Source organism: Patiria miniata, unplaced genomic scaffold, assembly GCF_015706575.1.
Source record: "Patiria miniata isolate m_02_andy unplaced genomic scaffold, ASM1570657v1 HiC_scaffold_2, whole genome shotgun sequence".
Classification (NCBI taxonomy): domain Eukaryota; kingdom Metazoa; phylum Echinodermata; class Asteroidea; order Valvatida; family Asterinidae; genus Patiria; species Patiria miniata.
Window position 1 is genome coordinate 15,091,953 of NW_024037058.1, and position 21,821 is coordinate 15,113,773.

The window sequence follows — 21,821 nt, forward strand, 5'->3', positions numbered from 1 at the left end:
ATGGTTATTTACACACTTCCTCATCCTGTGCATGAGAAGGACAAGCCGCACCCATTTAATTCTTTTCAAGAGATGAAGCCTACGTACAAAAATCTCTGGATGCAGTTTACCACTCACTCACTTACAATCTGTGATGTTTTTCCAACTACATTTATTCTTATTACGTTCAAACTACTCTATGCATTAATGAAAGATTTTTGTCAAATATCAGTTCTGCTGTCTGTGTAATTCATACCCTGGAGTTAAATAAAAATTCCTACTAACGGATTGAACCTGACCAAGCAACATGAACATCCACATGAATTCAACAGGAAGTAGTGAAGACCTGTCTACATTCAATGCATCCACGACCCCAACAACTCAGGACAGAATTGAGTACAACTTCATCCGATGCATCCTGCTCATCATAACGACCACTCTACTTCTGACCCTCAACCCGCTGTGTCTTGTGGTCCTGAGGCATGTCCGCAGCATCCAGGAAACAACTAAGATATTCCTCAGATCCATGACGATTGCCGATCTCGGCATGGGACTCTTCCAAGCTCTACCGATGACTGTACTTGCAATTTCCGAGACTGAGCATATTGGCGAGGCGTTTTGCCAAGTGCTGTCATTTGCCGGTGAAATCGTAATCTACAGTCCCCAGATGTCACTCCTGCTACTGACTGTGGACCGCTACATTTCCGTGGTGTACGCGTTGCGCTACCCATCTCTTGTAACTGTGAAGTGGGCTCGAATTTCAGTCTGTTGTATGTGGGGAATCCTTGTATTGATACCAACTATACACGGATTAAAATCTCATTGGAAAACTGTTTACAGCAAACCCATCCAAATGTGTTTATTTTGGTCAGAATCCTCCATGATAATTGTAGCAATAGTCTATTCAACCATAATAGTCAGCACTCTGTTTGTTACTATCATAGCATACGCACGACTGTTCATGATATCACGACACCAAGCGAGAGCCATCCAGGTTGAAAACCAAATCGCTCAACCAGGAAACCCTGCTGCGAGGCCTGACAACAAGGCTCTGAAAACAGTCCTTATTATAGTTTTGACTGCATCTGTTGCCAACCTCTTGCCACTCTGTGCGTTTCTACTCTTACAATACCTACATGTACACCCAATAGTATTCCTGTTCACCTATGTGCTGCCTGTCCTGACAAACAGTTGGCTTAACACAGTCATCTATTATCTCAGAAACCAAGATTGCCGTCGAGCGACCCATGATTTTCTGATATCTAACTACCGATCCTGTAAACGCTGCCTGCCATTGGTTGCAAACTGAAATGAGGGGCGTTCCAATCACCATTGACAGTTTCTGTAACATATTTTGGTTTAAAAACAAACAAATCTGCTACAGTGGATTAATAATGAGTGAAATTTTATCGAGTACTTTATCAAGAAGCAATGCAGTAGAACTTGTATTCATGGAATGGTACAATTGTTTAAAAATATGGATATGTTATTAGAAAAGAACAAATCTAAAAGAAAATTACTAATTTGAAGAGAATGTTTAAGCATTACTTGTACAAAAACGACCTTCATGTGAACAACTTTGTCTCAATTGTACACAATTGCTTGTAAAAAGTATACTTTTTTTAACTTCATGACTGTAATGTAGGATTTCTAAAACAACTGTCCATGTCCACGTCTGTAAATTGGACATTGTCGTAACTTCACACACGTTCCGTCGTGATGCAGAAGTCACAATTTTGCTACTCTTGTGACTGTCAATTTTTGAGCACTGATTGATGCTTATTGTATGAATATCATCGCAGTTACACGAAGTTCGCCAAAACATCCACAACTGATACCGGTATGTTCCGGTCGTTACTGAGTCATGTCATCACAATGTCAACCAGTGTGAAGCCTAAGGTGTGTGCACAGGCTTGTTGTATACTGATGCTGTACATTGCTGATGCACATACATTACTGATGCTGATGATGTTGTAGTTTGCTGATGCTGTTGTACATTGCTGATGCTGTTGTACATTGCTGATGTTGTTGTGCGATCCTAATGCTGTTGTACATTGCTGATACCATTTTGTACATTTCTGATGCTGCTGTACATTCAGAGATGCCACAGGGTCTGCTTAAAAAAAGGGAAATTCGTTTTTTTGAGCACTGATTTTTGAGCACTGATTTTTGTTAAAAAGCTACTCCGAACACAAAGTCCCCATTGTCACCTTTCTCCTGTAGCCAAGCCCATTTCCATTTATTTTGTATTTGTGCTTCTATGGCCTTTAAGCTGTCGGTTCGTTCTCTATTTCTAGTGTTTCTTTGATGGCCGGAAAAAAACGGAATTTTATGAGAATTTTTAAAAAACGGAATCCTGGCCCAAAAAACCGGGAAAAGTGGCATCTCTGGATATTCCTGATGCTTTTGTATATTGCTGATGCTGTTGCACATTGATGATGCTGTTGCTTATTTCTGACGCTGTTGTACATTGCTGATGATGTTGTGCATTCATAATATTGTTGTTCATTCCTGATGTTGTTGTACATTGCTGATACTGTTGTATTCCATGTAAGAAAGAACCCAGATAATAACACAGCCACTCAACTTCAAGTCCACTTACTGTACATTTATTGATTATTACTGAATAAAATTATGTTGCTTGCGCCGACAATTCTGCTGTAAAGTTGTCTTTGTTGCAGGTTTTATGTGTTATTAGCAGGGAGTTGACAATCAGTCAAAAATGGACCTGCACCCTTAGCTTTGAGGTTGCTCTGAGAGGTTTCTCATCTAGGTATTAAGAAACATGGTTTGAGAAGATTGTCTCCACCCTAATGAAGGTGTCAAACATATAAATCCCAACAAACTTACCGGTAGGTTGGGCCCGGAGATGCCCCACCACTAAAGGACAGGAATTCAATTTTTCCCCTTGGAAAATTGCTATGTGACCAGGTGAAAGCAATTGAGAGCATTGATCATATGTTCAAAATGCACCAAAAAAACCCATATAGGGTTTGCAAGAAAACAATGCATAGCAATGACATCAAGGGGGAAGGGGGGGGGGGTCCAGCAATGAAATCGACATTTTCAGAATGGTGCTAACAGACTATTTAACAGACTATTTTTCCGCAGTTAGATTACAGGCGTTATTTGCTAACTCATGGAAAGTGATTCTTGTTCGAACATCCGGTAACCGAACAGAGATTGTTCCTGCACATCAAACAAAAACACTCGATGTTTGTGGACAAACACATGACTGATTCGGCATTACTATTTGTTGTTGTATTTTTATGTCATAGCATAGACTGATAGGACAGATATGTGCAGTAAAAAGTTGCATAGTGATAAGCGCAAATAGTTCAGGAGCTATGAAGTTACTACAATTTTCATCTATAACACATCCCGGCCTAGGTACATAACACCTTTCAACCCAATCAGACCTATCGTCCTAATTATAAGCCTTCAAAATATGCACGTTTAATATGACGTCACATGTCACGTGATGACGTCATCGTGATGTCACTACAATTTTCACCTATAACACATCCCAGTCTAGGTACATACCAACTTACAACCCAATCGGACCTGTAGTTATGCCTTTAAAATATGCACATTTAATGTGACGTCACGTGACTCGTGATGACGCCATCGTGATGCCACTACAATTTTCATCTATAATACATCCCGGTCTAGGTACCGGTACATACCAACTTTAATCTCAATCGCCCTTGTAGTTCTGTAGATAAAGGCCTTCAAAATATGCACATTAAATGTGACGTCATGGCTCACTTGATGACGTCATAATGACGTCATTGTTCGGCACACATGTATTTAGATGCTGGTCCAAGTGTGCGTCTAGTTTAAAGTCAATCGGTTAGTTTTTAATGCCAAAAAAAAGTGCCTTCCACGATGAAAACGTGTAAAGATGCTATGGGGAAACAGCCAATAAATAAATAAAAACTAGACTTTGATCTTGATGTTTTCCCAGTCAGGAATCAAGTCACCCACTTCTTGACATGAGGCCAGTTATTTAAGGTACCGGTAGGCAAAAGCAACAGTTGAGGACAAGTTGGCTTGATGTTTTAAAAAGGGTTATTAAAACAGATTAAACATGTTAAACTGGCAAAGTTAATTACAATGCATTGTAAATGGAAACTGGCAGGTAATGGCATTTTGCAGGAAATTAACTGTAGCGCAAAATGCGTTCCACGGTTGCTTTAAATGTAATATCGACGTGCCACTCACTATGGCAATATTATATGCCAATAAATAAAAAAGAATATCAAGGAGCCAACCAGAGACTGGCCAATCAGCGCTGACCTATGGTTATTTACACACTTCCTCATTCTGTGCATGATAAGGACAAGCCGCACCCATTTAATTCTTTTCAAGAGATGAAGCCTACGTACAAAAATCTCTGGATGCAGTTTACCGCTCACTTACAATGTGTGACGTTTTTCCAACTACATTTATTCTTATTACGTTCAAACTGCTCTATGCATTAATGAAAGATTTCTGTCAAATATCAGTTCTGCTGTCTGTGTAATTCATACCCTGGAGTTCAATAAAAATTCCTACTAACGGATTGAACCTGACCAAGGAAGATGAACATCCACATGAATTCAACAGGAAGTAGTGAAGACCTGTCTACATTCAATGCATCCACGACCCCAACAACTCAGGACAGAATTGAGTACAACTTCATCCGATGCATCCTGCTCGTCATAACGACCATCCTACTTCTGACCCTCAACCCGCTGTGTCTTGTGGTCCTGAGGCATGTCCGTAGCATCCAGGAAACAACTAAGATATTCCTCAGATCCATGACGATTGCCGATCTCGGGGTGGGACTCTTCCGAGCTCTACCGATGACTGTACTTGTAATTTCCGAGACTGAGCATATTGGCGAGGTGTTTTGCCAAGTGCTGTCATTTGCCAGTGAAATCTTAATCTACGGTCCCCAGATGTCACTCCTGCTGCTGACTGTGGACCGCTACATTTCGGTGGTGTACGCGTTGCGCTACCCATCTCTTGTAACTGTGAAGCGGGCTCGAATTTCAGTCTGTTGTATGTGGGGAACCCTTGCATTGATGATAACTGCACACGGATTAACATCACGTTGGAAAACTGTTTACATCAAATCTATCCCAACGTGTATATTTCAGTCAGGATCCTCCTCGATAATTGTAGTAATAGTCTATTTACCCATAATAGTCAGCACTCTGTTGGTTACTATCATAGCATATGCACGACTGTTCATGATATCACGACACCAAGCGAGAGCCATCCAAGTCGAAAACCAAATCGCTCAACCAAGAAATCCTGCTGTGAGGCCCAACAACAAAGCCCTGAAAACAGTCCTTATTATAGTTTTGACTGCATCTGTTGCCAACCTCTTGCCACTCTGTGCGGTACTATTCTTACAATACCAACACCCAATAGTACTCCTGTTCACCTATGTGCTGCCTGTCCTGACAAACAGTTGGCTTAACGTGCTCATCTATTATCTCAGAAACCAAGATTGCCGTCGAGCGACCCATGATTTTCTGATATCTAACTACCGATCCTGTAAACGCTGCCTGCCATTGGTTGCAAACTGAACTGAGGGGCGTTCCAATCACTATTGACAGTTTCTGTAACATCTTTTGGTATAAAAAAAAAACAAATCTGCTACAGTGGATTAATAATGAGTGAAATTTTATCATGAATACTTTATCAAGAAGCAGTTCAGTAGAAGTTGTATTCATGAAATGATATAATTTTTTTTAAATATGGATTTGTTATTTAGAAAAGAACAAATTTCAAAAATTTCTTGCCTACTCCCAAGGGCAACCCCCTACCAAAGTTAGACACCAAAATCTCATTTCTAACTTAAGTTATCATCCGGAAACCATTTAACTTTCACTCACTGTGGTGACCTTGACCTTTGACCTTTTGACCCCAAAACCAATCCCAACTTACCTACTCCCAAGGGCAACCCCTACCAAATTTAGAAATCAAAATCTCATTTCTAACTCAAATTATCATCCGGAAACTAAGCTGCCCGTCCCGACGGACGGCCTTACGGACGGACGGATGCCGTAGGCGATGACAATACCCCTCGAGCCTCTCGGCTGAGGGGTAAAAAAACGGATCTTTGTTTTTTGTGAAAAAGCTACACCGACACAAAGTCCCCATTGTCATCTTTCCCCTGTAGCAAAGCCTAGTTCCATTTATTTTGTATTTCGCTTCTATGGCCTTTAAGCTTTTGGTTTGTTCTCTATTTCTAGTTTTTCTTTGACGGCCAGAAAACCCGGAATTTTATGAGAATTTTTAAAAACCGGAATCCCGGCAAAAACCGGAAAAGTGGCATCTCTGTACATTGCTGATGCTTTTGTACATTGCTGATGCAGTTGCACATTGATAATGCTGTTGCTCATTGCTGATGATGTTGTACATTGCTGATGATGTTGTGCATTCATAATGTTGTTGTACATTGCTGATGTTGTTGTATATTGCTGATACTGTTGTACATTTCTGATGTTGTTGTGCATTCGTAATGCTGTTGCGCATTGATTTTTGGTGGTGTACTGCTGATGCATGAAGTTGCGCATTGCTGCTACGAGCACTAGGTTAGGGTTGTATACCGTGTAAGAAAGAACCCAGATAATAACACAGCCTCTCAAATTCAATTCCAATTGCTGTACATTTATTGATTATTGCTGAATAAATTATGTTGCTTGCGCCGACGCTTCTGCGTAAAGTTGTCTTCATTGCAGGTTTAACCCTTACTCTCTGAGGGTAGTTTACTGCATGTCAGTTGGTTATGCCAATGCCCTCCAGCTGCAGTTTATTGGCAGATACATGTAGTTTGTCTTAACAGTGAAGGCTCCAATTGGCAGGAGTTGGAGGCCCTGGAGGGTGCCTGATACTGACCAGCTGGGGGCACTCACTTTGTTATCCCTATAATCTCAGAATAAATACAAGATTTCTATTGTTTTAGCCACTGTGAACTTGACACTTGACCTTTTGACCCCAAATGCAATAGGCTTCTTAGGATTGCCAAGAACAATCCACAAACCAAATTTGAAGTTCACATGTAAAGTATTTCTCAAGTTATTGCGCTGACAAGATTTCTATTGTTTTAGCCACTGTGAACTTGACCTTTGGCCTTTTGGCCCCAAATGCAAAAGGCTTCTTAGGATTGCCAAAAACAATCCACAAACCAAATTTGAAGTTCACATGTAAAGTATTTCTCAAGTTATCGCGCTGACAAGATTTCTATTGTTTTAGCCACTGTGAACTTGACCTTTGGCCTTTTGGCCCAAAATGCGAAAGGCTTCTTAGGATTGCCAAAAACAATCCACAAACCAAATTTGAAGTTCACATGTAAAGTATTTCTCAAGTTATCGCGCTGACAAGATTTCTATTGTTTTAGCCACTGTGAACTTGACCTTTGGCCTTTTGGCCCCAAATGCGAAAGGCTTCTTAGGATTACTAAGAACAATCCACAAACCAAATTTGAAGTTCATATGTTAAGTATTTCTCAAGTTATCGCGCTGACAAGATTTCTATTGTTTTAGCCACTGTGAACTTGACCTTTGGCCTTTTGGCCCCAAATGCGAAAGGCTTCTTAGGATTACCAAGAACAATCCACAAACCAAATTTGAAGTTAATATGTTAAGTATTTCTCAAGTTATCGCGCTGACAAGATTTGTCCGGACACACACACCCACACACCCATACTTGTTTCACATGACTAGTGTGGACTTTCCATTGCTTTCGTGTAGTTAAGAAAAACCAGTGAAAAAACTCATTTTTCTCAAACTGTGAAAACTCTTTCAACCCAATTTTTTTTCTATGATTCCCTTTAGTGTTTCTCTTCATTCTGCTACAGATAAACCTAACCCAAAAATGCCTCTAAACCTGTTTTCCAGAAATGGGGAAACACTGTGTGGACGTGGGGCAAGTCCACACAACGTCGGTGCTACCTACATTATGTGGACGTCTTTTGTTCGGAAGTCCACACTGCGTATGTAAGACAAACTCACCCACCCACCCACACACACACCCACACACCCACCCACCCACCCACCCACCCACCCACCCACCTTCCCACCCACGGAAGGACAAGGCGGAAACAGTATGCCCCTTCGGCTTCGCCGCGGGGCATAAAAATTGATTGTGGTAATGAAATTGATGAGAGATAAGCTTGTCACGTAGCAATTTTCGAAGGAAAAAAAATAGAATTCCTGTCATTTAGTTCTACATGTAGTCTATCCCTTTCAATCTGGAATATTTCCCGCCCATTCAGATACAAATTTGTTGTCTAAACATTTCAAATATGCCCAAAATAATCAATAATATTTGAGAATATCAGCTGGTCCTTTTTCCCAGCCATTTTCTTAATGAATAAGGCCATGCCTACGAGCTTTGTACAGTACTTGAAAACTGACAGGTATTACTGAACGAAATTAGACACAGACAAATGTTACAGTCAGCATTAACAATATCAACTCCAAGCTAAAAAAAAAGAGAGGCAAGATCCCAGCTAAAATGTTTATTGGCACTTTGTTCTCCACCTCATTGTTTGGTCCCAGATTTGGGACTCACTATCACTCAGCATGAACACAACAGGTCAAAGTGGGGACCCCATCAGCCAGAGTCTCGCCCAGTACTGATGACCTGCTATTTCAGTCCACTTCCGTTCATACAAACTCAGCTGGACCTAGCAAAAATGTTTGTTATATCAGAATTTGTATTAAGAGGACCGATGGTCGCATTCATTGTGCACATTAATTCAGTCGGGACCAAGGCTTTTTGTTTGTTGTAACCAGAATTTGCATTAACAGTGTTTGTATAAACGAGAGTCGACTGTAATAGGATGAAAGGTACAGTACTTGCACCTGATCACAGTCACTAGACTGATTTTGACTGAAAGGACAACTTGCACTCGCAGAATCAGAGAGGCACTACAGGTCGCTGCTCACGGTTTCCCATGCCCCACTGCAGGACGCAGGTCTAGTCCTCATCATCTTCCCAAACCTGCAGAGACTGAAACTCCTTGATGATGGACCAAGCCAGCTTACCCTCCCTCGATGCATTCAAATTGGCATCGAGGAATGCTACTTTCTAACCTCCAGTTTACTCTTGTTAGGGGTGGTGACCATATAGACCTGGTTTGAAAAGGCCCCCCTGTTTAATACCTCACCCTGAAAAGGAGACAATCAGTTTTTCCCAAGCATTCAAGATTTGTACAATAATTGGTAATTAACAAGAAATAAATCTAAACAAAATTAGACACAGAGCAACCTGCATCCTGCAAGTTGGTTTAATCATGATTATTATTTATATCAGGCTTCCAGCGGTAAACAAAAAATATCAGCGTATTGAATGCTTTTTCAAAACGTACCCGGATGACAGCAATATTGTCAGTAAAACTAGTACCCACATTGCGGACAATGGTACTTTTGATATTGTCCGGTGCGCCCTCATCCAGACATTTTCACTGGTTCCCTCACGATCAAGAGCGTAGAAACTCATAGTTGTCAACCACTCATCAGAGCGTAGCACGTGGTACCATCAAACACGGATGCCCACGCAGCGCGCAGCAGGCCACGTTTACCTTTAACTGATGCCCCTAATCACAATGGCAGCTTCAAACAGTTTGACGAAATACAAAAATTGTAGGAGAGATGAAGACGGTGCCTTGAATTGTATTTCTTGTGAATCAAGTCAGCCTGATATAAATAATAATAACAATATTGGACGGCTTGGAAGCCATCCAATATTATATAATTAAATGCTGCCACTCAAGCTGACAATATTTCACATCAATCAGAATGCAAGGGAGCACCAAGCAGCTCTTGGCAATTACAAAGGCCGGTCGACAGGCAATCACAGACGTTATCAAAAATAAACAAGCTTGCACAGAGTTGTATTCCAATGGCGAGCCCCCCCCCCCCTCCAATTACAAAGGAAGATTGAAACATTCTGGCATAAGATCCACTGTGTTTTGGTTTGATTGGTTTAATTAATAAGCCATTTGCGAGTGACCTATACCCTTTAGGATAAAACTTTGAAAAACGTCTGGTACACTGACTTGCTCAGGATGCTTGGCACATTGTAACTGTGAATTCTCCAGACTAAAGACACTGTTGCTAATCACCTGATTCGGGGCAAGCTCTTGCATAGTTACGTAAGAGACGCTCAGTACCTGTAAACGCTGCCTGCCATTGGTTGCAAACTGAACTGAGGGGCGTTCCAATCACTATTGACAGTTTCTGTAACATCTTTTGGTATAAAAAAAAAACAAATCTGCTACAGTGGATTAATAATGAGTGAAATTTTATCATGAATACTTTATCAAGAAGCAGTTCAGTAGAAGTTGTATTCATGAAATGATATAATTTTTTTTAAATATGGATTTGTTATTTAGAAAAGAACAAATTTCAAAAATTTCTTGCCTACTCCCAAGGGCAACCCCCTACCAAAGTTAGACACCAAAATCTCATTTCTAACTTAAGTTATCATCCGGAAACCATTTAACTTTCACTCACTGTGGTGACCTTGACCTTTGACCTTTTGACCCCAAAACCAATCCCAACTTACCTACTCCCAAGGGCAACCCCTACCAAATTTAGAAATCAAAATCTCATTTCTAACTCAAATTATCATCCGGAAACTAAGCTGCCCGTCCCGACGGACGGCCTTACGGACGGACGGATGCCGTAGGCGATGACAATACCCCTCGAGCCTCTCGGCTGAGGGGTAAAAAAACGGATCTTTGTTTTTTGTGAAAAAGCTACACCGACACAAAGTCCCCATTGTCATCTTTCCCCTGTAGCAAAGCCTAGTTCCATTTATTTTGTATTTCGCTTCTATGGCCTTTAAGCTTTTGGTTTGTTCTCTATTTCTAGTTTTTCTTTGACGGCCAGAAAACCCGGAATTTTATGAGAATTTTTAAAAACCGGAATCCCGGCAAAAACCGGAAAAGTGGCATCTCTGTACATTGCTGATGCTTTTGTACATTGCTGATGCAGTTGCACATTGATAATGCTGTTGCTCATTGCTGATGATGTTGTACATTGCTGATGATGTTGTGCATTCATAATGTTGTTGTACATTGCTGATGTTGTTGTATATTGCTGATACTGTTGTACATTTCTGATGTTGTTGTGCATTCGTAATGCTGTTGCGCATTGATTTTTGGTGGTGTACTGCTGATGCATGAAGTTGCGCATTGCTGCTACGAGCACTAGGTTAGGGTTGTATACCGTGTAAGAAAGAACCCAGATAATAACACAGCCTCTCAAATTCAATTCCAATTGCTGTACATTTATTGATTATTGCTGAATAAATTATGTTGCTTGCGCCGACGCTTCTGCGTAAAGTTGTCTTCATTGCAGGTTTAACCCTTACTCTCTGAGGGTAGTTTACTGCATGTCAGTTGGTTATGCCAATGCCCTCCAGCTGCAGTTTATTGGCAGATACATGTAGTTTGTCTTAACAGTGAAGGCTCCAATTGGCAGGAGTTGGAGGCCCTGGAGGGTGCCTGATACTGACCAGCTGGGGGCACTCACTTTGTTATCCCTATAATCTCAGAATAAATACAAGATTTCTATTGTTTTAGCCACTGTGAACTTGACACTTGACCTTTTGACCCCAAATGCAATAGGCTTCTTAGGATTGCCAAGAACAATCCACAAACCAAATTTGAAGTTCACATGTAAAGTATTTCTCAAGTTATTGCGCTGACAAGATTTCTATTGTTTTAGCCACTGTGAACTTGACCTTTGGCCTTTTGGCCCCAAATGCAAAAGGCTTCTTAGGATTGCCAAAAACAATCCACAAACCAAATTTGAAGTTCACATGTAAAGTATTTCTCAAGTTATCGCGCTGACAAGATTTCTATTGTTTTAGCCACTGTGAACTTGACCTTTGGCCTTTTGGCCCAAAATGCGAAAGGCTTCTTAGGATTGCCAAAAACAATCCACAAACCAAATTTGAAGTTCACATGTAAAGTATTTCTCAAGTTATCGCGCTGACAAGATTTCTATTGTTTTAGCCACTGTGAACTTGACCTTTGGCCTTTTGGCCCCAAATGCGAAAGGCTTCTTAGGATTACTAAGAACAATCCACAAACCAAATTTGAAGTTCATATGTTAAGTATTTCTCAAGTTATCGCGCTGACAAGATTTCTATTGTTTTAGCCACTGTGAACTTGACCTTTGGCCTTTTGGCCCCAAATGCGAAAGGCTTCTTAGGATTACCAAGAACAATCCACAAACCAAATTTGAAGTTAATATGTTAAGTATTTCTCAAGTTATCGCGCTGACAAGATTTGTCCGGACACACACACCCACACACCCATACTTGTTTCACATGACTAGTGTGGACTTTCCATTGCTTTCGTGTAGTTAAGAAAAACCAGTGAAAAAACTCATTTTTCTCAAACTGTGAAAACTCTTTCAACCCAATTTTTTTTCTATGATTCCCTTTAGTGTTTCTCTTCATTCTGCTACAGATAAACCTAACCCAAAAATGCCTCTAAACCTGTTTTCCAGAAATGGGGAAACACTGTGTGGACGTGGGGCAAGTCCACACAACGTCGGTGCTACCTACATTATGTGGACGTCTTTTGTTCGGAAGTCCACACTGCGTATGTAAGACAAACTCACCCACCCACCCACACACACACCCACACACCCACCCACCCACCCACCCACCCACCCACCCACCTTCCCACCCACGGAAGGACAAGGCGGAAACAGTATGCCCCTTCGGCTTCGCCGCGGGGCATAAAAATTGATTGTGGTAATGAAATTGATGAGAGATAAGCTTGTCACGTAGCAATTTTCGAAGGAAAAAAAATAGAATTCCTGTCATTTAGTTCTACATGTAGTCTATCCCTTTCAATCTGGAATATTTCCCGCCCATTCAGATACAAATTTGTTGTCTAAACATTTCAAATATGCCCAAAATAATCAATAATATTTGAGAATATCAGCTGGTCCTTTTTCCCAGCCATTTTCTTAATGAATAAGGCCATGCCTACGAGCTTTGTACAGTACTTGAAAACTGACAGGTATTACTGAACGAAATTAGACACAGACAAATGTTACAGTCAGCATTAACAATATCAACTCCAAGCTAAAAAAAAAGAGAGGCAAGATCCCAGCTAAAATGTTTATTGGCACTTTGTTCTCCACCTCATTGTTTGGTCCCAGATTTGGGACTCACTATCACTCAGCATGAACACAACAGGTCAAAGTGGGGACCCCATCAGCCAGAGTCTCGCCCAGTACTGATGACCTGCTATTTCAGTCCACTTCCGTTCATACAAACTCAGCTGGACCTAGCAAAAATGTTTGTTATATCAGAATTTGTATTAAGAGGACCGATGGTCGCATTCATTGTGCACATTAATTCAGTCGGGACCAAGGCTTTTTGTTTGTTGTAACCAGAATTTGCATTAACAGTGTTTGTATAAACGAGAGTCGACTGTAATAGGATGAAAGGTACAGTACTTGCACCTGATCACAGTCACTAGACTGATTTTGACTGAAAGGACAACTTGCACTCGCAGAATCAGAGAGGCACTACAGGTCGCTGCTCACGGTTTCCCATGCCCCACTGCAGGACGCAGGTCTAGTCCTCATCATCTTCCCAAACCTGCAGAGACTGAAACTCCTTGATGATGGACCAAGCCAGCTTACCCTCCCTCGATGCATTCAAATTGGCATCGAGGAATGCTACTTTCTAACCTCCAGTTTACTCTTGTTAGGGGTGGTGACCATATAGACCTGGTTTGAAAAGGCCCCCCTGTTTAATACCTCACCCTGAAAAGGAGACAATCAGTTTTTCCCAAGCATTCAAGATTTGTACAATAATTGGTAATTAACAAGAAATAAATCTAAACAAAATTAGACACAGAGCAACCTGCATCCTGCAAGTTGGTTTAATCATGATTATTATTTATATCAGGCTTCCAGCGGTAAACAAAAAATATCAGCGTATTGAATGCTTTTTCAAAACGTACCCGGATGACAGCAATATTGTCAGTAAAACTAGTACCCACATTGCGGACAATGGTACTTTTGATATTGTCCGGTGCGCCCTCATCCAGACATTTTCACTGGTTCCCTCACGATCAAGAGCGTAGAAACTCATAGTTGTCAACCACTCATCAGAGCGTAGCACGTGGTACCATCAAACACGGATGCCCACGCAGCGCGCAGCAGGCCACGTTTACCTTTAACTGATGCCCCTAATCACAATGGCAGCTTCAAACAGTTTGACGAAATACAAAAATTGTAGGAGAGATGAAGACGGTGCCTTGAATTGTATTTCTTGTGAATCAAGTCAGCCTGATATAAATAATAATAACAATATTGGACGGCTTGGAAGCCATCCAATATTATATAATTAAATGCTGCCACTCAAGCTGACAATATTTCACATCAATCAGAATGCAAGGGAGCACCAAGCAGCTCTTGGCAATTACAAAGGCCGGTCGACAGGCAATCACAGACGTTATCAAAAATAAACAAGCTTGCACAGAGTTGTATTCCAATGGCGAGCCCCCCCCCCTCCAATTACAAAGGAAGATTGAAACATTCTGGCATAAGATCCACTGTGTTTTGGTTTGATTGGTTTAATTAATAAGCCATTTGCGAGTGACCTATACCCTTTAGGATAAAACTTTGAAAAACGTCTGGTACACTGACTTGCTCAGGATGCTTGGCACATTGTAACTGTGAATTCTCCAGACTAAAGACACTGTTGCTAATCACCTGATTCGGGGCAAGCTCTTGCATAGTTACGTAAGAGACGCTCAGTACCAATACATTGTTCACAATGGGTGAGAATGGCACAAAGAAACCAGACCATGCCAGAGCTGGGGGTTGCTAGCATAAGGCTTGCCCCGAATCACGTGATATAGTAACAGTCTCTTTGGTCAGGAGAATGCAAAGTAAACACGTGCAAAGCATTGGATTAAGTCAGCGGTTCCAGATTGTATTCAAATTTAACTCGCAAATGGCTTATTAAAGAACTGAAAGCAATTCGGGCGTTTCACAATGCAGTGCGTCACCAAGAGTTAGCCACTGAGAGTTCATTTTTCCAAGTGCATTGTGGGAGATAGTCGACAAATTCACACCGCGGGACATTTGAAATTGTTCGTTTTTCCGGTCAGCAGTTTCGTAAGCGTATGATTTAAGTATGATTTTTTATCAATATGGTGTTTTTGTAAGGCGGCAGAACATTATGCCCCAATCTATTACAAACTAGCTCAAGTTGTCAACTGACACTTGTTCAAATGGGCCATGTTTTGTTGACCGTAAACTTGAAAAATGGAATCTCTGTGGCAAACTCTTGGTGGCGCACTGCATTGTGAATCGCCCGAATTGAGAGCATTTATCATTGGTTCAAAATGTGCACAAGACACCATGTAGGGTTTGCAAGAAAACGATGCAGAGCAGTGACATCAAGGGGGAAGTAGGGAGAAGGGGGGGGGGGGGGTCCAGCAATGAAATCAACATTTTCAGAATGGTGCTAACCGACTATTTAACAGAATATTTTTCCGCAGTTAGTTTCAGAAGCTATTTGTTATGTCAAGGAAAGTGATTCTTGTCCGAACATCCGGTAACCAAACAGAGATTGTTCATACAAATCAAATAAAAAATCTAGATATTTGTGGACAAACACATGGCTGTTTCGGCAATATTATTTGTTGTTGTATTTTTATGTCATAGTATAGACTGATAGGACAGATATGTGCAGTATAAAGTTGCAAAGTGATCAGTGCCAATAGTACAGCAGCTATGAAGTCACTACAATTTTCATCTATAACACATCCCAGCCTAGGTACATAACAACTTTCAACCCAATCAGACCTGTCGTCCTATAGATATAAGCCTTAAAAATATGCACGTTTAATATGACGTCACATGTCACGTGACGACGTCATCGTGATGTCACTACAATTTTCATCTATAACACATCCCAGCCTAGGTACATAACAACTTTCAACCCAATCAGACCTGTCGTCCTATAGATATAAGCTTTCAAAAAATGCACGTTTAATATGACGTCACATGTCACGTGACGACGTCATCGTGATGTCACTACAATTTTCATCAATAACACATCCCAGCCTAGGTACATAACAACCTTCAACCAAATCAGACCTGTTGTCCTGTAGATACATGTACATGTACAAGTATAAGCCTTCAAAATATGCACGTTTAATATGACATCACGTCACGTGATGACGTCATCGTGATGTCACTACAATTTTCATCTATAACACATCCCAGTCTAGGTACATACCAACTTTCAACCCAATCGGACCTGTAGTTATGTAGATATGCCTTTAAAATATGCACATTTAATGTGATGTCATATGACTCATGATGACGCCATCGTGATGCCACTACAATTTTCATCTATAATACATCCCGGTCTAGGTACCGGTACATACCAACTTTCATCTCAATCGGCCTTGTAGTTCTGTAGATAAAGGCCTTCAAAATATGCACATTAAATGTGACGTCATGGATCACTTGATGACGTCATGATGACATCATTGTTCGGCACACATATATTTAGATGCTGGTCCAAGTGTGTTTCTAGTTTAAAGTCATCGGTTAGTTTTTAATGCCAAAAAAAAGTGCCTTCCACGATGAAAACATGTACAGATGCTATGGGGAAACAGCCAATAAATAAATAAAAACTAGACTTTGAGCTTGATGTCTTCCCAGTCAGGAGTCTCCAATTTTAAATAGCAATAATGCTGCTGCTTATCTGACAATCAAGTCATCCACTTCTTGACATGAGGCCAGTTATTTAAGGTACCGGTAGGCATAAGCAACAGTTGAGGACAAGTTGGCTTGTTGTTTTAAAAAGGGTTATTAAGGCCAAAAAAAGTCGGTCTCTGGTCAGTGCGCGCGTTGATTTTAATCATGCACGTCAATCTTTTTTCCCCAAAAAATGTTCCGCTGTAGCTCCAACAGCGCCCTCTATTGCCGCACCTCCTCAATTTTCTTTTTACCAAAGAGCACCAAGGAATGGGAAATTGCACCACGGCAAATGATCGAGAGCACCAAGGTAAATTATGAAGAACACCAATGTACACGAGGACACCAAAAAGCAAAATAGTACCCCACCTTGTCTGTACAATCCAAGCTTGAAAAAAAAAAAAAAAAAAGCAAAAAAAAAAAAAAAAAAGCCGCGAAGCCGCGTCGATTCTGGAACTGTGGTCTGACCAGAGACCGAATATTTTTTTTTTTGGGCCTAAAAACAGATTAAACATGTTAAACTGGCACAGTTAATTACATTGCATTGTAAATGGAAATTGGCAGGTAATGGCATTTTGCAGGAAATTAACTGTAGCGCAAAATGCGTTCCACGGTTGCTTTAAATGTAATATCGACGTGCCACTCACTATGGCAATATTATATGCCAATCACAAAAAAAAGAAGATTATCAAGGAACCAACCAGAGACAGGCCAATCAGCGCTGACCTATGGTTATTTACACACTTCCTCATCATAAGCATGATAAGGACAAGCCACACCCATTTAATTCTTTTCAAGAGATAAGGCATACGTACTGGATGCATCTCTGGATGCAGTTTACCACTCACTTACAATGTGTGACGTTTTTCTGACTACAATTACCGGTATTCTTATTACGTTTGAACTGCTCTATGCATTAATGAGAGATTTTTGTCAAATATCAGTTCTGCTGTCTGTGTAATTCATACCCTGGAGTTATATCAAAAATTGTACGGATTGAACCCGACCAACACGAACATCCACATGAATTCAACAGGAAGTAGTGAAGACCTGTCTACATTCAATGCATCCACGACCCCAACAACTCAGGACAGAATTGAGGAGAAATAGGAGAAATGAAGACAGTGCATTGAATTGTATTTCTTGCGAATCAAGTCAGCCTGATGTAAATAATAATAACAATATTGGGCGGCTTTTTTCTGGGGATCCAAGAATATATTGCATTCGCTATGACAATATTGCGCTCGTCTTTGACTCGTGCAATGTTGTCATAGCGAGTGCAATATACATGTATTCTTGAATCCACCTCAAAACATATTAAACTGGCAACTACTAATTTCAATGCATTGTAAATGGAAATTGTCAGGTACCGGTAATGGCATTTTGCAGGAAATTAACTGCAGCGCCAAATGCGTCCATTTATAAGTAATATGAACATGCCTCTCATTATATTATCAATCAAAATATACAGAATATCAAGGAGCCAAACAGAGACTGGCCAATCAACACTGACCTATGGTTATTTACACACGTCCTCATCATGTGCATGATCAGGACAAGCCACACCCATTTAACTCTTTTCAAGAGATAAAGCCTACCGTACACAAATCTCTGGTTGCAGTTTACCACCCTTATACAATATGTGACGTTTTTCTGACTACATTTATTCTTATTCCGTTGAAACTGTTCAATGCACGACTGAAAGTTTTTTGCCAAAGACCTCTTCTGCTGTCTGTGTAATTCATACCCTGGAGTTAAATAAAAATTCCTACTAACGGATTGAACCTGACCAAGCAAGATGAACATCCACATGAATTCAACAGGAAGTAGTGAAGACCTGTCTTCATTCAATGCATCCACGACCCCAACAAATCAGGACAGAATTGAGTACAACTTCATCCGATGCATCCTGCTCGTCATAACGACCATCCTACTTCTGACCCTCAACCCTCTGTGTCTTGTGGTCCTGAGGCACGTCCGTAGCATCCAGGAAACAACCAAGATATTCCTCAGATCCATGACGATTGCCGATCTCGGGGTGGGACTCTTCCGAGCTCTACCGATGACTGTACTTGCAATTTCCGAGACTGAGCTTATTTTGGGCAAGGCATTTTGCAAAGTGCTGTCATTTACTGACGGCATACTAATCTACAGTTCCCAAACGTCACTCCTGCTGCTGACTGTGGACCGCTACATTTCGGTGGTGTACGCGTTGCGCTACCCATCTCTTGTAACTGTGAAGCGGGCCCGAATATCTGTCTGTTGTATGTGGGGAACCCTTGCATTGATGACGACTGTACTGGGATTAGCATCACATTGGAAAACCATTTACATCAAACCCATCCAAATGTGTTTATTTCAGTCAGAATTCTCCATGATAATTGTGGCAATAGTCTATTTACCCATAATAGTCAGCACTCTGTTGGTTACTATCATAGCATATGCACGACTGTTCATGATATCACGACACCAAGCGAGAGCCATCCAAGTCGAAAACCAAATCGCTCAACCGGGAAACCCTGCCGCAAGGCCCGACAACAAGGCCCTGAAAACAGTCCTCATTATAGTTTTGACTGCATCTGTTGCCAACCTCTTGCCACTCTGTGCGGTACTATTCTTACAATACCAACACCCAATAGTACTCCTGTTCACCTATGTGCTGCCTGTCCTGACAAACAGTTGGCTTAACGTGCTCATCTATTATCTCAGAAACCAAGACTGCCGTCGAGTGACCCATGATCTTCTGATATCGAACTATCGATCCTGTAAACGCTGCCTGCCATTGGTTGCAAACTGAACTGAGGGGCGTTCCAATCACTATTGACAGTTTCTGTAACATCTTTCGGTTTAAAACCAAAAAAAACCCAAAAAACATATCTGCTACAGTGGATTAATAATGAGTGAAATTTTATCATGAATACTTTATCAAGAAGCAGTTCAGTAGAACTTGTATTCATGGAATGGTACAATTTTTTTAAAATATGGATATGTTATTTAGAAAAGAACAAATCTAAAAGAAAATTAATAATTTGAAGAGAATGTTTAAGCATTACTTGTACAAAAACGACCTTCATGTGAACAACTCTGTCACAATTGTACACAATTGCTTGTAAAAAGTATACTTTTTTAACTTCATGACTGTAATGTAGGATTACTCAAACAATTGTCCATGTCCACGTCTGTTAATTAGACCATGTTGTAACTTCACACACGTTCCATCGTGGTGCAGAAGTCACAATTTTGCTACTCTTGTGACTGTCAATTTTTGAGCACTGATTGATGCTTATTGTATGAATATCATCGCAGTTACACGAAGTTCGCCAAAACATCCACAACTGATACCGGTATGTTCCGGTCGTTACTGAGTCATGTCATCACAATGTCAACCCATGTGAAGCCTAAGTGTGTGCACAGGCTTGTTGTATACTGATGCTGTACATTGCTGATGCACATACATTACTGATGCTGATGATGTTGTAGTTTGCTGATGCTGTTGTAGTTTGCTGATGCTGTTGTACATTGCTGATGCTGTTGTACATTGCTGATGTTGTTGTGCAATCCTTATGCTGTTGTACATTGCTGATACGATTTTGTACATTTCTGATGCTGCTGTACATTCAGAGATGCCACAGGGTCTGCTTAAACAAAGGGAACTTTGTTTTTTTTAGCACTGATTTTTGTTAAAAAGCTACTCCGAACACAAAGTCCCCATTGTCATCTTTCTCCTGTAGCCAAGCCCATTTCCATTTATTTTGTATTTTTGCTTCTATGGCCTTTAAGCTGTCGGTTCGTTCTCTGTTTCTAGTTTTTCTTTGATGGCTGGAAAAACCGGAATTTTATGAGAATTTTGAAAAACCGGCATCCTGGCCAAAAAAACCCGGAAAAGTGGCACCTCTGTATATTCCAGATGCTTTTGTACATTGCTGATGCTGTTGCATATTGATAATGCTGTTGCTCATTGCTGATGCTGTTGTTCATTGCTGATGATGTTGTGCATTCATAATATTGTTGTTCATTGCTGATGTTGTTGTATATTGCTGATACTGTTGTACATTTCTGATGTTGTTGTGCATTCGTAATGCTCTTGCGCATTGATTTTTGGTGGTGTACTGCTGATGCATGAAGTTGCGCATTGCTGCTACGAGCACTAGGTTAGGGTTGTATACCGTGTAAGAAAGAACCCAGATAATAACACAGCCTCTCAAATTCAATTCCAATTGCTGTACATTTATTGATTATTACTGAATAAATTATGTTGCTTGCGCCGACGCTTCTGTGTAAAGTTGTCTTTGTTGCAGGTTTAATATGTAATTAGCAGGGAGTTGATAATCAGTCACAATCGGTGGTATATTTTATCAAAAATAGACCTGCACCCTTAGCCTTGAAGTTGCTCTGAGAGGTCTCTCATCTAGGGAAGAAACTTGGTTTGAGAAGATTGTCTCCACCCTACTGTAGGTGTCAAACTTTACCCAACAGACTTGGTTAGGCTCGGAGATGCCCCGCTATTATATTTCATTGCCCTTTGAATACAGTTTACAACATGTACAAGCAATTCAAAACTGCAACTGATCAAAAATAAACATGAACATGCTTCAACTTTCAGCCAGCCCATAAAAAAATTGATTGTGGTAATGAAATTGATGAGAGATCAGCTTGTCACGTAGCAATTTTCGAAGGGAAAAAATAGAATTCCTGTCATTTAGTTCTACACGTAGTCTATCCCTTTCAATCTGGAATATTTCCCGCCCATTCAGATACAAATTTGTGGTCTAAACATTTCAAATATGCCCAAAATAATCAATAGTATTTGAGAATATCAGCTGGTCCTTTTTCCCAGCCATTTTCTTAATGAATAAGGCCATGCCTACGAGCTTTGTACAGTACTTGAAAACTGACAGGTATTACTGAATGAAATTAGACACAGACAAATGTTACAGTCAGCATTAACAATATTAACTCCAAGCTAAAAAAAAAGAGAGGCAAGATCCCAGCTAAAATGTTTATTGGCACTTTGTTCACCACCTCATTGTTTGGTCCCAAATTTGGGACTCACTATCATTCATCATGAACACAACAGATCAAAGT

The 21,821-nt window shown here is 40.6% G+C and overlaps 2 protein-coding genes across 2 annotated transcripts; both read left to right on the top strand.

The window, feature by feature from the left end:
* Positions 1 to 286: 286 nt before the first annotated feature.
* Positions 287 to 8,618, top strand: LOC119726398 (beta-1 adrenergic receptor-like). Its single transcript, XM_038198052.1, has 3 exons — positions 287 to 726; positions 4,559 to 4,991; positions 8,538 to 8,618. Exons 1-3 carry the CDS (start codon positions 287 to 289, stop codon positions 8,616 to 8,618), a joined length of 954 nt encoding a protein of 317 aa, XP_038053980.1.
* A 9,916-nt stretch (positions 8,619 to 18,534) lies between these two features.
* LOC119726399 (histamine H2 receptor-like) lies at positions 18,535 to 19,533 on the top strand. Its single transcript, XM_038198053.1, has one exon. It carries the CDS (start codon positions 18,535 to 18,537, stop codon positions 19,531 to 19,533), a length of 999 nt encoding a protein of 332 aa, XP_038053981.1.
* Positions 19,534 to 21,821: the final 2,288 nt, after the last annotated feature.